General features: G+C 32.1%; 1 protein-coding gene across 3 annotated transcripts in view; it reads left to right on the top strand.

Moving 5' to 3' along the window:
* The window catches only part of LOC127703021 (uncharacterized), a 40,806-nt gene that overhangs the window by 16,985 nt on the left and 9,265 nt on the right, over window positions 1-14,556 (top strand). For all 3 annotated transcript variants that reach the window (XM_052207400.1, XM_052207403.1, XM_052207401.1), the window contains exons 17-25: window positions 1,418-1,490; window positions 1,923-2,035; window positions 2,339-2,495; window positions 3,087-3,320; window positions 6,282-6,491; window positions 6,910-7,091; window positions 8,199-8,400; window positions 11,921-12,072; window positions 12,965-14,246. In XM_052207400.1, coding sequence (XP_052063360.1) covers window positions 1,418-1,490; window positions 1,923-2,035; window positions 2,339-2,495; window positions 3,087-3,320; window positions 6,282-6,491; window positions 6,910-7,091; window positions 8,199-8,400; window positions 11,921-12,072; window positions 12,965-14,246 — 2,605 coding nt within the window. The remainder of the gene's footprint in view (window positions 1-1,417; window positions 1,491-1,922; window positions 2,036-2,338; window positions 2,496-3,086; window positions 3,321-6,281; window positions 6,492-6,909; window positions 7,092-8,198; window positions 8,401-11,920; window positions 12,073-12,964; window positions 14,247-14,556) is intronic.

Consider the following 14,556-nt stretch of genomic DNA (forward strand, 5'->3'; position numbering starts at 1 on the left):
AGATCAGAATTATTGTAATTGACAAGTTTGAAGGACAATTTAGATTGTTATTGTTGTAGCAGCAATTTACTTTTTAGCCTACTATTTCAGCTCATATTATAAAGAAAGATACATGCCTAAAGATGCTGTTTTTTATGCCCCCGCAACAAAATGTTGAGGGGCATATTAATTTACTCCTGTCTGTCCACCTGTCTTTGTCCATTTGTCCATTTGTCTGTCTGGATATAGATACATGATATGTCCAGCTATCTCCTCCTACAGTTTTTGTGCTACATCTTTAATATTTTGTAGGATGTTTCTGCACATAACAGAGGTATGCTTGTCCACAGGATTTTGATTTTTTTTTTTAAATATTCTCAAAATGCCAGATATTTGGACTTAGTCATTTTTTAGTACTAGCTGCCTAAAGAAAGATCTTTACAAATTTGAAAATTGTTAGGACTGACAATATAATTAAACAAGAAATAATTTGTAACTGAACAAATTACTTTAAAAGTTTCAAATTTCAGTGCACAATCCTTAAAAATGTAATTGATTATTTGATTGTATTGATTTTTATGCCCCCGCCCTAGTGGAGGGGGCATTAAGTTTTACCCTTGTCCGTCCGTACGTACGTCCCAAAGTTGGTTTCCGTTCTCTAACTTTAGTTTGCCTCAACCAAATGTTATGAAACTTATACACAATCCTTATTACCACAAAACACAGATCAAGTTTGAATTTTGGTGGCATCACTTTAACCATTCTATAGTTATGCCCCTTTACAAATTGAAAAATTGCTGAATTTTTGTTTCCGTTCTCTAACTTAAGTTTACCTCAACCAAATGTTATGAAACTTATACACAATGATTATTAACGTTAACACAATTTTGATTTCAGGAAAAAGTGAATAGAAATATATGTATTAGATATCATAATGCGAGTTCTTATTATTGCAATACTCATGTAATTGCATTATTCGCATTAATAAAAACCTTGCAATAATTTCTGAATTTACAGTACACAATACTTATTACCACAAAACTCAAATCAAGTACAAATTTGGGTAGCGTCACTTTTACTGTTCTTCAGTTATGTCCCTTTATAACTTTATATGATATGCAAGCAAATTATTTTCTATGAATGGTAATTAAGGACTTGTTTTCCGTAATAACAATACAATTTCTATAAGTTATTGGTATTTTGAAGAAAAAACACCACAATTATGTACAATGATACAACAGTTGCAACTCTTTTGTGTTTTAAACATTTTGAACTGCACATTCTTCTGTAATGGTGATATTATTGTTACAAGTTAAAACATGCTGGCATACAAAAATTTCTTTTGAACTAGAAAGTAATACAGCTTGCTGAAATTGTATTTGATATGTATGTTATAGTTGTTTGACTGTTATTGGTAAATCATAATTTGTATTTACAGGTTATGCCCCCTAAACAGCCTGTTTTTGCTTTCCTGCCTTTGAGAAGCTATGGATTCAGATTCATAATTCAAGGTAAGATTGACATGATTAAGAAATATAAAAATAATTATTTTCTAGATTAAGAATGCTGAGCATTTTTATACCCAACCCCACCACAAACAAACTTTTTGGAGGTATATAGCAATCTTGTCTGTCCATGTGCATTGTAAGCACAACTCCTCCTTGACGGCTGGATTGATGTTGTTCAAACTTTCCACTGCTGTAGAACACTACTTGAGGGGAGATAATCAAACTTTCTTACTTCGATATTGCAATATGTGGTTATGGTCTCTCAAAAGCAAAACACCTCTTAAATGGTTGGATGAATATTGATAAAAACAGGGGTATACTTTTAGAAAACATTGAAACCTGCAACATGATGCAACTTTGAAAGAGAGCTGGAATTAAAAAGAAATTTAAAAAAGAATTTGGTTTGTTCTTAAATAGCATTATACACATTTTCAGCTGACTTTGATGTTCCTTCCAGTAGAGAGGATGTGGATAGAGACAGTGCATGGAATCAGTGGATTAGAAATGAAATCCACAAACTATTTTTGGAGGCTCTGGAAGTTTTCAAGGTAAGATGACTGACCACTGTATAAAAGATTTAATGAATCAGCCATTTGGAATCATAAGTATATAGTATTTTCAACATAAATTTCTGCCTTGGATAATATTAAACACATTTTTCAGAACCTAAATTTTAGAAGTCTGCAAGCTTCATCATATTAGAAATTTGACTTTCATTTTCAAATGTTATGTGCACAATCGCATTTCATTGGAAGTGAGCATTCTTTCAGTCAGAACTGACCATCCCGAACACAGATACTCATAAATTGTTCAATATTTCAAATTCAGGCTGTTGAATGCTTTTTTTTCAGAATCATAAAGAATTTAGTGGAATGAAGGCCCTGATAAACTTTTTACAGTTTGTCCCAGTAGAAGATGAGATTCTTGATTTCTTCAGACCAGTTTCAACACAAATTCTGAAACAACTGAGGGCTAAACCGTGTCTGCCTACACAGCCAAATAATAAAGGTTAATATCTCTGTATATTTAGTAATACATTTTCAATATTGTTCTGTGATATACTTAGTTTCACATATCATAGTAGACAAAGCTACATGGTCAACATTTAGCCATTGAAAAAACTTAGATCCTATTGTGCTTTAAGTTTAGAGGTCACAATTTCAAAGTATCAACATTATTAAGGAGCTTAAAGTTTTAGGAAGTATAGAACTATTTTGCATCCAATCTACATCAATCAGTGATTAATGATTTGCGTGGTTATAGTATAATACAATAATTACAAGTATCTGGATCTATTTTGATTTACCATATATCCATTTCAAAAAGTTTATTTCTTGTCAGTTGTGCTTAAAACTTATATATTTCACCAATGTGATGTGTAAAAAGTATACAGACAAATTTATTAAAATCTTGCACACAGTGAAGATGTATTTAAATGCCCTAAAGAGGGCAAATGTTAAGTGCCTTTTGACTAACATGTTAGTGAAAACTGTATTTTCATCATTTTTCACAAAATTGAATTGTGTCCTCTTAGCAATCCTTATATTATATTATTAAACTTGACATAAAAGATATACAGATCTAATATTGATTTTGCAGGTATTGTGTCATGGAAGTTACCCACACAAGTTGTCACAGTAAAGGATGCACTCATTCATGAAGTTGTCACACCTGAGTTCCTTCAGAAGCATTTTGATCTTTTCTACCTTCACAGAGAAGTAACAGACATGTTGAATCCAACATTGATACAGTGTCTAGGGATAGAATCTCTAACCACAAATCATCTAATACAGATAGGAAAAGCTATAACTATGTCTGGCAATACTGAAATAGGTAAAGGAAATGTTTGTTGTTAGAATGTCTATTTTTTTCAGTGGAGTCAGGTGTTTGTCAGGGTTTCAGCTAGGATTTTGAGGGCTTTAGTCACTTTTGCGCGAGATGAAAATCAACCTTTTTTGGGTAAAAGCAATGGACCAAAGATATGTATTACTAGCTATACATCTTTGAAGGACTTAGGCCTGCTCAGGCAGTTATTGCATAATTTGATAGATGTGGTGCTTAAATATGTAGATTATAATAAGATCTAATGAGGATCCGGATTTCTAGTTTTCAATTTCACTTCAGTTAAATTCAGGGGACATTCCTGATCAATAAAATTTGGGTTCCTTTTTTTTTCAACCAGGAATCACAGCATAAATAAACCTGTAACGACTATTTCACTGCATAATCATTATCCTTGTAAAAACAGTTTAATCCATCATTTCTATAAACTAAGAAACAAGGATTTGTACAATCCTTATTGGAACGATTCTAATGACTGTATATTGTAAATTAATCAAGAATAGATCACATTTACTTTCGATTTTTAAACGAAATGAAAACGGGGAGTGACAGGAGGATAATAAATTCAGAATTAATCCGGATTCATCTACGGATTGGTTCGTTTTTAACAAAAGGCAGGAAATTATCATATTTCTAAATCAAGTTGCTTAGTAAGAAATATATTTGTCTCCTTCGTTTATTTTGATACTAAATGATTTCGCATTTTACATTTTAATGTCAAATTTATAAGAATACTTTCATGCATGCGCAATACATGTAAAGGAAGCACCTGTTTGACTCATGAAAATATTTCTGAACGTTTTGAATAAAGTTCTCTACTCTTTAATCGAAATTGTTGAAAGTTTTTGATGAGAAGTTATATAAAAGATGACAAAACTACGACAAACGAACTGCAAATTGCTATCATTTGAGAAATATTGAAATTAAAATGTGAATGCCTCGGGGGAAAACATTTTGTTCAACTGATGAAACTATGATATAAACGAACTGCAAATTGTGGTCGTTTGAGAAATATATTGAAATTGAAATGCAAACTGACCGATTTTATTGGGAAAAATAATTATGATGGTCAATAATTTATGAGATTTATTAATGAACGGATTAGTAACTCATCCGATGGCAATAAGCGGATTACCTAGGCCTGTAATCACAACTTATAACACCTGTTGTAAACACTAATTAGATGAGGTCATAAACTTGTCAAGAACATGTAGAATTATAGTATTTTCATGCGAAAATATTTTTACTCTTTTCAAATTCAAGTGACGAAATTGATTTGAAAAACTTTTGTCATTTTGAAAACCTTTTCGTAAATGACAAAAATGACGAGCGCTAGCAAAATCACTATGTTTGTGGTTGGTTAAGTCTGTAATTCCTGATATCTTTTTAGGGGTAAAATGCAAATTTTGACTTATTTTCTTGCAAAACCACTATAGATAGAGAAAAACAGACAGGCAGAAATGTTGAGATCTACAAACTATCTATCTACGTCAAAACTGTCGGACAACCTCTCATGGGAGTTATTGGCTTTAAATAATGAATTTTACCAATTTTTTGTGTTTTTGTCTATCTTAGATCTTCAAATAATTATAATGGCCAAAATTGTAAGTTGATCTTTTTTGGAAATATTGATCTTAAGAAGATTTTTAACAATTTTTAGGGTTTTTGGCTATTATCTTGAAAACTATTAAATATAATTTTGCTGAAATTGTTAGTAGACTCTTATAGGAATGATACAAAATATTAACCATATAAAAACACTATATAACTCTTTAAAAGTTTTCCAAAGAAAGCAATTTTTTCTGACCTTCCTTAATCCTGCTGGATATCTAGTGTCTATTCATTCTTTTTTGTCTCGCCTTGACGGAGTCAAAAAGCAAGACATAGGTATGCTGTTTCCGCCGTTGGCGGCGGCAGCGTCAACAATGTATTAGTTTGTGATTAGGTCTAGTTCATGGTGAACCACTAGTGGTAGGTCAATGATATTTGATATGTAGTTGTATTAGCATTGGCACATTACATCTCATTACCATGGAGATTATTTGGCCCTGCCCCCTCAGTCAAGGTCTATTGACTTTGAAACTTTTCATCGTTTACATGTATTAGTTTGTGATTAGGTCAATTTATGGGGAACCACTAGTGGTAGGTCAATGATATTTGGTATGCAGTTGTATAAACATTGGCATATCTCATTTCCATGGAGATTATTTGGCTCTGCCCCCTTAGTCTTGGTCTATAGACTTTGAAAATTTTGCTAAGTCAACATGTATTAGTTTGTGATTAGGTCAGTTCAAGGGGAACCATTAGTGGTAGGCCAATGTTAATTGGTGTTCAGTTGTATAAGCATTAGCACATCTCATTTCCATGGAAAATATTTGGGCCCGTCCCCTTAGTCATGGTCTATTTACTTTGAAACTTTTGCTTAGTTTACATGTATTAGTTTGTGGTTAAATCAGTTTAAGATGAACTGCTAATGTTAAGTCAATGATATTTGGTATGCAAATTTATTGGCATTTGCAAGTATCGTTTCCATGGAGATTATATAGCCCCATCCCTGATCATGGTTCATTGACTTTGAAACTTTTACATAGTTTACAAGTTAATGTTTGTGTTTAGGTTTGTTTAAAGGGAACGACTTATAATAAGTCAATGGTATTTGGTATGCAGTTGTATTAGCATTGGCACATCTCATTCCATGGAGATTGTTTATCCATGTACCTTCAGTCATGGTTCATCGACTTTGAATATTTGCATAACTTACATGTTAAAGTATTGCTATTTCAATTTCAACATTTGCATTATCAAAATTACAAAAAGGCAAGACACATCTCTGTGATAACAGTTTATTATTATTTGATAATCAAACAACAGAAAATGAACATTTCATTAAATAACAATTTATTATTGCCAAACTAAGCCTTTATATCGGGTTATTTTATCTCATCTTTGTAGATCCCCATACCAGAATATTTCTAATTGCCAAATGGTTAGCCTGTGTGTATCGTAGCTTGGACGAATTTCATGACAACCAGGAGATTTACAGTGAACTAAAAAAGATGAAGATGGTACCTCTGGCTTCACAGGTCTATATATCTTTAGAGGAGAATACGGTCTTCTTTCCTCTGTCTATGGAAGAGATAAAAAGATCACAACAACACAAAGGTATGATAAGTTAATGTGCATGTTTCCTGTAAGGGTAATGCTGTATTTTTTCCTCCTTCTCATGAATCGAAAGCAAGATCACCACAACACTGAGGTATGACAAGTTAATGTTTAAGGAATAATTCCAAGACCACTGTAGATTTGTTTTCATTTAATCATGGTTTGGACATTTATATTCGATTATTTTATCCCGAGCAATAGCCTTATGATTACCAATCAACTAAATTCAGAAAAGTTTTGATTCTTAACCCTAAACAGTGCAGTTCTTTACACTAAGGGCTGTTGTATTAAATCATACATGGTACCCAGGGAAGACAAAATTTTAGAATTTCACTTTTATTTTCACTACAAAAGTATTTGACGTCAACCCTCCCATGCAGTTCCTGTAATTTTCTAACAACATACATTTTTTTTCTAGATCCACTGTCTTATCTACAAGAAGACATGAACACTATCCATCCATGGTTTCTGGCAGCACCCGACAATGAAGTCAACTCCCAGGTTCAGAAAATGTTGGCTAAATTGAATGTCTGTCAGTTAACACCACATGATGTCATCAACCACCATATACTTCCTGTGTTAAAGTCAGATATGTGGAAGGTAAGTCATGTGACATGAGTGTCTGTAAGTTAACACCACATGATGTCACCAACCATCATATACTTCCTGTGTTAAAGTCCGATATGTGGAAGGTAAGTCATGTGACATTAATATATCTGTCAGTTAACACCACATGATGTCGTCAACCACCATATACTTCCTGTGTTAAAGTCAGATATGTGGAAGGTAAGTCATGTGACATTAGTATGTCTGTCAGTTAACACCACATGATGTCATCAACCATCATATACTTCCTGTGTTAAAGTCAGATATGTGGAAGGTAAGTCATGTGACATGAGTGTCTGTCAGTTAACACCACACGATGTCATCAAACACCATATACTTCCTGTGTTAAAGTCCGATATTTGGAAGGTAAGTCATTTGACATGAGTGTCTGTCAGTTAACACCACATGATGTCATCAATTATCATATACTTCCTGTGTTAAAGTCAGATATGTGTAAGGTAGGTCATGTGACATAAGTGTAGAGGGTATGCCTATCAGCTTTAGTTTGGGTGATGCTAAATGTTCAATGTTTTTACTGTTACAAGTTTTGTGACTTGCATTGTCATAGGAAAGAGCAGCCTATTAAACACTTTGTCATTCCATCTGTCTGTCTGAAACACACAGAGGGTATCTATTTTGTATCATACATAGCTCTAGTAGTTTTCTTTCAATTTTATTCATACTTCGCACAATGATTGCAAACATATTGATGATGTGCGCTTCCTATTTAGGGCCGATTTGAATTATTTTTTCGGAGGTTTCTCGTGTGTTGAACTGTTGTCATACCATTTTTGTCATCGGATATTATAGAAGCCATTTGTAACTCCAACAGTATTACATCACCTACATGTAATTTATTTTACAATGCTCTTACATACCATATATGATTTACTAAAGTTTGTTACGTCTGATCCAGTGTTGTAGAGATAAAATTATTCCTTTGTCCAAGAATTTTTTTTAACTACTGCAGGAATTCTGAGATTGATTCATATAGCTAAAATGCATGGAATATACATATATTTCCAAAATGTATATCCATATAATGTCAATAAGTATAAAACCATATTGCAATAATGCTCTTATAGTTTATTTTGTTTTCAGACAAAAAGCAGGGAAACATTGATAAGCTACCTTGTCTACATCAAGGACCAGACAGAAAAGAACAGCTCATTGGTCAATATGGATGAGTTAGCTAATGTTGCCATAGTGATGACCAATCAGGGTGAAAAGAATCCTCAAAAGGACAATGTTCATTTTACACCTATATATGGAAACAAATATAACTTGGTACAAACATTCCCAGGTATTATTGAATTTGTATACACTGTTAAATCAGAAATTATTACAATGTTTTTATTAATGTGGAAAATGCAACAGTATCAGATTCGCAATAAAACAAATCACATTCATGTTTTCAGAGGTGATTTCCTTCAAAAAAAATTTGCAAATGCTTTTACGAAATTTTCTATTTTTGTCAGAGGTCAAGGATTTGCAATTATAAATGCAAGCATTTATTTCTGAATTTTGAAGTATTTTAAAGCAGGGCTTCCAAAAAATATTTGTGCCAGTGGGACATTTTTTGTCTTATCCCAATTTGATCCCTTAAGACTACATAACAAAAGGCAATCATGCTAATCAGTTGGGCATCATATAAACAATGAATGATTGACATAAAAACGATATTTAACTTGACTATTTGATACAAATTCAATGTACTGACGTAAACTGTTAAATTGACAGTGCATCATTCGAAGTATGCAACATTAGCGTACTTATATCTGCCTTAGAATCTTTATTTGTGCAAAATTACGTTGTCAAAATCTTTACTTTCGTTTTTGAAGGTATATTTTCTCATACCGGATGTTGACTTGATAATGGTAAAACACAGACCGGAGACGGATAGAAAAATATGTGTACGTTTACAAAGCACAATCGAGTTTAATTAGCTCTTTCCAACGTTATTTCTTCAAGAAAATACTTGAAATGAACGTTAGATAAAGGTATCAATGATAATTTTAGTATTTTTGAAGAATTCAGATGCATAATTAAATCTCACAACTGCGCACATGCGCACGCATGTACTTTGTTCAAACAACGTGGTCCTGACGATTTTTTCGCTTAAAACCTTCATAACTACCTTTTAAAAATTTTAATCAAATCATATTTGATCATATTTATATGCATATTTTTTATCATTTAAATCTTTTTGATTAAATTGATTAGATGCAAACTGCTGAAATTTATGAAAATAACTTCAAATAGACCGATCAATGTCCGGTATATATTAGTTTACCTGTTACCTGAACAGGTAAATTTCAACTGTCTGACAACTAATTACTCTTGATTGTAATGAGAGGGTATTAACGTAGGGTTTGTTTTGATAGTACTTATTCACTATGTCACTTTTATGACCAGAAATGTGGCTGTTTAAGGCAAACGGTCGGGTCAAAAAGATCGCAAAAACTTCATTTTTTTCTGAATTATGTTAAAATGGAAAACCCACGTTAAAGGTCCGTTTCAGGTTTGGCACAACAAGTCATATTTGTAATTTATCTGTCATGTCCGGAAAATACGACCGTATTGGAAGCCCTGTTTTAAAGGTTACAAAATTTTTTCAATGAATTATTTTGTAAATGAGAAAAAAATAGATGATTCACAGCAAAAATAAAAAAAATAATAGTAAGAGCAACTTTATCAATACATGCATCTTCAAATTAGGAAAATGGAATGATAAATTTTCCACTAGAAGAAGACTTAATTGTTTCAGATGTAAAACATTTTACTATATATAGCTATTTGACCATTGAAATTTAATCAGATAATAAATTCAGCTGTCCTGGCAAAGAGATATATATATTTGAACTTGTAATTGAAGAAAAATTTGTGGTACAGGTGTAATACCACCATTGATTTTCCCCTATTAGTCTTTGTTAAATTTGCACTTTTCAAAAAATTGTGCAGAATTTATCTTTGTTTCAAATAAAGAAATACTTGGCATGAGTAAAGTTTTATCCTGTCCAGTACTATAGAAAAAATTTCACATAACATTTCATTGCATATAAGAAAATAACCATCACTGGAAGTTAACCAATCAAATTTTCCCCCTTTTTTAACCTGTGTACAAGCTTTAGTAACCATGTAACCTCAAGTTTCCAAAATATTCTATAGAAACCCCAAATAAAGAAATAATGGTGCTTTGAAATACCCAAGATATATGTTTATGACTCAGAAATGTTTTACTGCAATGAAATGTAGGATCAATTACCTACAACTGTCAAATTCAAGGGAATATTTTTTTTCGACCTATTTTCGTATGCAACCGGATGTGACGTACTATGATTTGGTGGTATTACACCTAAAGAAGACTTTTTTGTTGAATAAACTGAATGTGACTTTTTTCCTTTGTAATACTGGTTATTTCAAGCATTCCTGTCAAGTTTTGTCATAATCAGTTCAATAGTTTGAGAAAAATCTAGTATAATGTAAGACGACATCTACAGCGATTCGAGCAAAATTTCTTCGAAAAATTCAAACCAAGCCGCATCATGATAGAATATAGTGTGGACCAATAAATGATCAAATATTTATCTCATCTGCCTACAAACAGTTGAATATGATACAAAAGATGACTTTAGGATGATAAATACTACTAATGGACCTCTTATTCTTCCTTATAAAGTCTCTTTTGGTCCATTTATACCTCTCATTTCCTCAAAATTTCTACTTTTTAGGCCATTAAATAAAAATTTTGGGGTAACTTTCACTCATTTATGATAGAAATGTTATTATAAATGATTAATTGAAGTATTCAAGCTGCTTGAACTATCCGTATAAAAGTTTACTGTCTCCAAGGAGGTTTCAATAAGTCCTTGCGTAAAACTTAAATTTACGCCGCGTTCCAGAGAGGGACATAAAAAACTTCTCTTTTGGTGAATAATTTGTTGTTACTGCTTTAAAAATAATTTCATTTACTTAAAACTATATATTTATTAAAGTATTTCTTAGGAAAAATTTTCTAGTATAGCAGAATTGAGAAATAAGGAGAAAAAGCTCCCCAAGACTCTAAGTATGGCTTGTTCTGTCAACTAATATTCATGGTAAAGTCCTATTTCAAGGAAATTTTCTCATAAAATGTATTTTGGAGACTCAATCCACTCAGAATATTTCATTATTTGTAATATTTCACTTAAATAGCAAGAAATTTTAACACATGAGAGTACTCACAAGGTCAAAGGTGCATGTACAGCTTCCCATATTAGGTGTAATACCACCATTGATTTTCCCCTATTAGTCTTTGTTAAATTTGCACTTTTCAAAAAATTGTGCAGAATTTATCTTTGTTTCAAATAAAGAAATACTTGGCATGAGTAAAGTTTTATCCTGTCCAGTACTATAGAAAAAATTTCACATAACATTTCATTGCATATAAGAAAATAACCATCACTGGAAGTTAACCAATCAAATTTTCCCCCTTTTTTAACCTGTGTACAAGCTTTAGTAACCATGTAACCTCAAGTTTCCAAAATATTCTATAGAAACCCCAAATAAAGAAATAATGGTGCTTTGAAATACCCAAGATATATGTTTATGACTCAGAAATGTTTTACTGCAATGAAATGTAGGATCAATTACCTACAACTGTCAAATTCAAGGGAATATTTTTTTTCGACCTATTTTCGTATGCAACCGGATGTGACGTACTATGATTTGGTGGTATTACACCTAAAGGTACACATCCTTATAATAAATTGCAAGAGTAAAACAAAATAATTCGGATTTGATGAAAAGTTTATATTCTATTGCAATGCTATGTATGATTTTAGGATATGAGTGGCTCCTGTTAGACAGTGTTTATATACAAAACATGGCCAATAACACAGAAAAACAAAAATGGCACAAGTTTTTCTCCAGACTTGGTGTCACTGATTTCATTACTGTTAGACCTGTACATGTAGAGCTGGATTCTGAATCAGTGGTATGTTTATATATAAAAAAATGACATTCTAAGCATGAGACTTTTGAGTAAATTTATTTTGTGGAAGAATAATTTTTTATTAAGTAGCAGTTGTGGTAGATATTTGTGGTTCACTTAGATAGTTGAAATTAGTATGAAACATACAAATCTTGATTACTTTATGTTGTTGATAGCTTCAATTGACTTATATAAAATTAATTTTCTGCAATAAATTTATCTTTGTAATATGCCATTCATGAATGAAAGAATTCCACTATTGTACAACAAATAAAGAAAAAGTAAATGAGTGTAATAATAACATTAAAAATGGCTAGTTTACATTGTTCTAAGAATTTACTGAGTTAACCCTGTCCTTTGTTGGTATCTTTTTTCTTGTATCATATTCTTAGTAGCTTAATAAATCACAGCTTTGTATTAACTTTATCCTAGCTGTCTACTTTGTAAATCTCAAAAGTGGGTTATTTTCCCATTGGGAGAAGAAGAAGACTTTATAAGATTTATTTAGTTGTGTCTCATCCCTTTTGCCTTTTTTAGCAAATAAAATATGTTTAAACAAACTCCCATTTAGGAAAATTTTTATGAAAATTTCATTTTGTTATCCATTTTATAGTTATAGTATTCATATTACAAAAACAAATTACAGTAAAGTTTCAAATAATTTCCACCATTAATGAATTGAGTAGCTATAACAAGGTTTCAAGTGGCTCAGTCCTCTATATTGTGAAAATAAATAATAATCTAGCAGTAATGTTTACTGGACAAACTACCACTGATAGTCAAATGATAATTCATAAAAGTGAAAGAGAATGAAGATTTCCATTTGTATAAAACTAATTGGAGATTTCCTTAAGTTCAAGCTTATGCACATGTGTTTATTGAATTTAAATTACAGAAAGAAAGTGCCTGGTCCACTATAGAGCAGTTGTATCCTGAAGACTTCAGCCAGGGTTGTGTTGTAGAAGATTACAGCTGTGATGAAATCAGGGATCTGTTGAAATCTAACAAGTGTCCTCAGAAATATGAACAACAGATGAAATCCCTTTGTGAATACCTAGATCAGGTCTGGGATACACAATTTGTTAGATACACAAAAACAAAACTAATCAGAAAGGATAACAAACATGAGAGGGATGTTGAATCATCCTTCTGTATCTGGTTGAAGACTTGTGACTGGTTACCTGCCATTGAAGTGAAGGCAGAAGTGGGTACTAATGATATCATCAAGTATACAGAAGAAATTTGCCGTATGAAACCATCTGCTTTATATTATCCATTTCCAGATATTGTAAAATTGTTATATTACACTGTGACATATGTTGATGTGAATTTCAATACTGATAAAAGTACATTTGCCAAATTTCTGGGTTTGAAATTTGAGGTGTCATTAGATGATCTTATAAACAGTTTGAAAAAATGGGGTCAAAGGTCAGATGGAGATACTCATTCAAAGTTTCCAACTTCACACCAGCACATTATGTCATTTTACAATCATCTTAGTGAAAATCTGACAAAGAAACAGATTCAAGACCTTCTGGACAAGGAACCAGTCATTTTTGTTCCAGTAATGACAAGAGGGTATGACAAAGGAGATTTATTCAAACAAAAATTTGATGTGGATGTTGCTGGTCAGATGCTTTGCCGACAGGAAGTGTGGTGGGAAGACAAAACAGGATTATTCCAGAAATATCAGGAAATTCTGACAGAAATTCATGCAGATATTGGCAACAAGAAAATTCTTTCAAGCTATGTGAAGTATTCTGTGTCATCTGGTCTGAGAGAATTTTTCAAAACTGGAAGAATTCAGATGTGTCCAGATGTTGAAGAATATGCAGAACTATTGGTTCATGTGGCCGGTGCACAAAATCGTGTGGAATCAGAGACATTACAGGATGTGATGAAAATATTGTCAATGATAGGAGAACTTATGTACATTGATGAAAATGATCCCGAGAAGGAAACTAAGCAACTAGTTTGTGACAGTAAAAAGAAGAAAATATTAAATATTTTTAAAGGACAGAACATAATACCTACAAAAAGAAAGACATGGACATCACTTGAAAATAAGCCTCTGATGGCTGATAGCAAGGAATATGAAAACATATTTGAGAATCATGAGAAAGTTCATTTTGTACTGGTGGAGGAACAGGTCCAGAGGAGGAAGTACAATACAGAAGGTAAATAGTTGATCAATGGGTATTTTTATCTATAAACATACCAAATGTTAAATATCAATTTCTATCTAAAATTTCTCTCAAATTAAAAATAAATTTGAACATGGAATAAAATAAAGGTGGCAAACATTACTGTCATTCCAAATTTCAAGTTGCTTCCGATTCTGGTAAGTTCAGATACCATGGTACCTTTCTTTAATAGTTCATATGGCACGTACAACTGCTAAGTACTGTTCCAAGTTCAGACAACACACCTATTTATTTCAACAGCAGTAGTAACACGTTTTCAAATACATGTATTGATTTAATAAGA

This window comes from Mytilus californianus, unplaced genomic scaffold (assembly GCF_021869535.1).
Source record: "Mytilus californianus isolate M0D057914Y unplaced genomic scaffold, xbMytCali1.0.p SCAF_5, whole genome shotgun sequence".
In the NCBI taxonomy this organism is placed as follows: domain Eukaryota; kingdom Metazoa; phylum Mollusca; class Bivalvia; order Mytilida; family Mytilidae; genus Mytilus; species Mytilus californianus.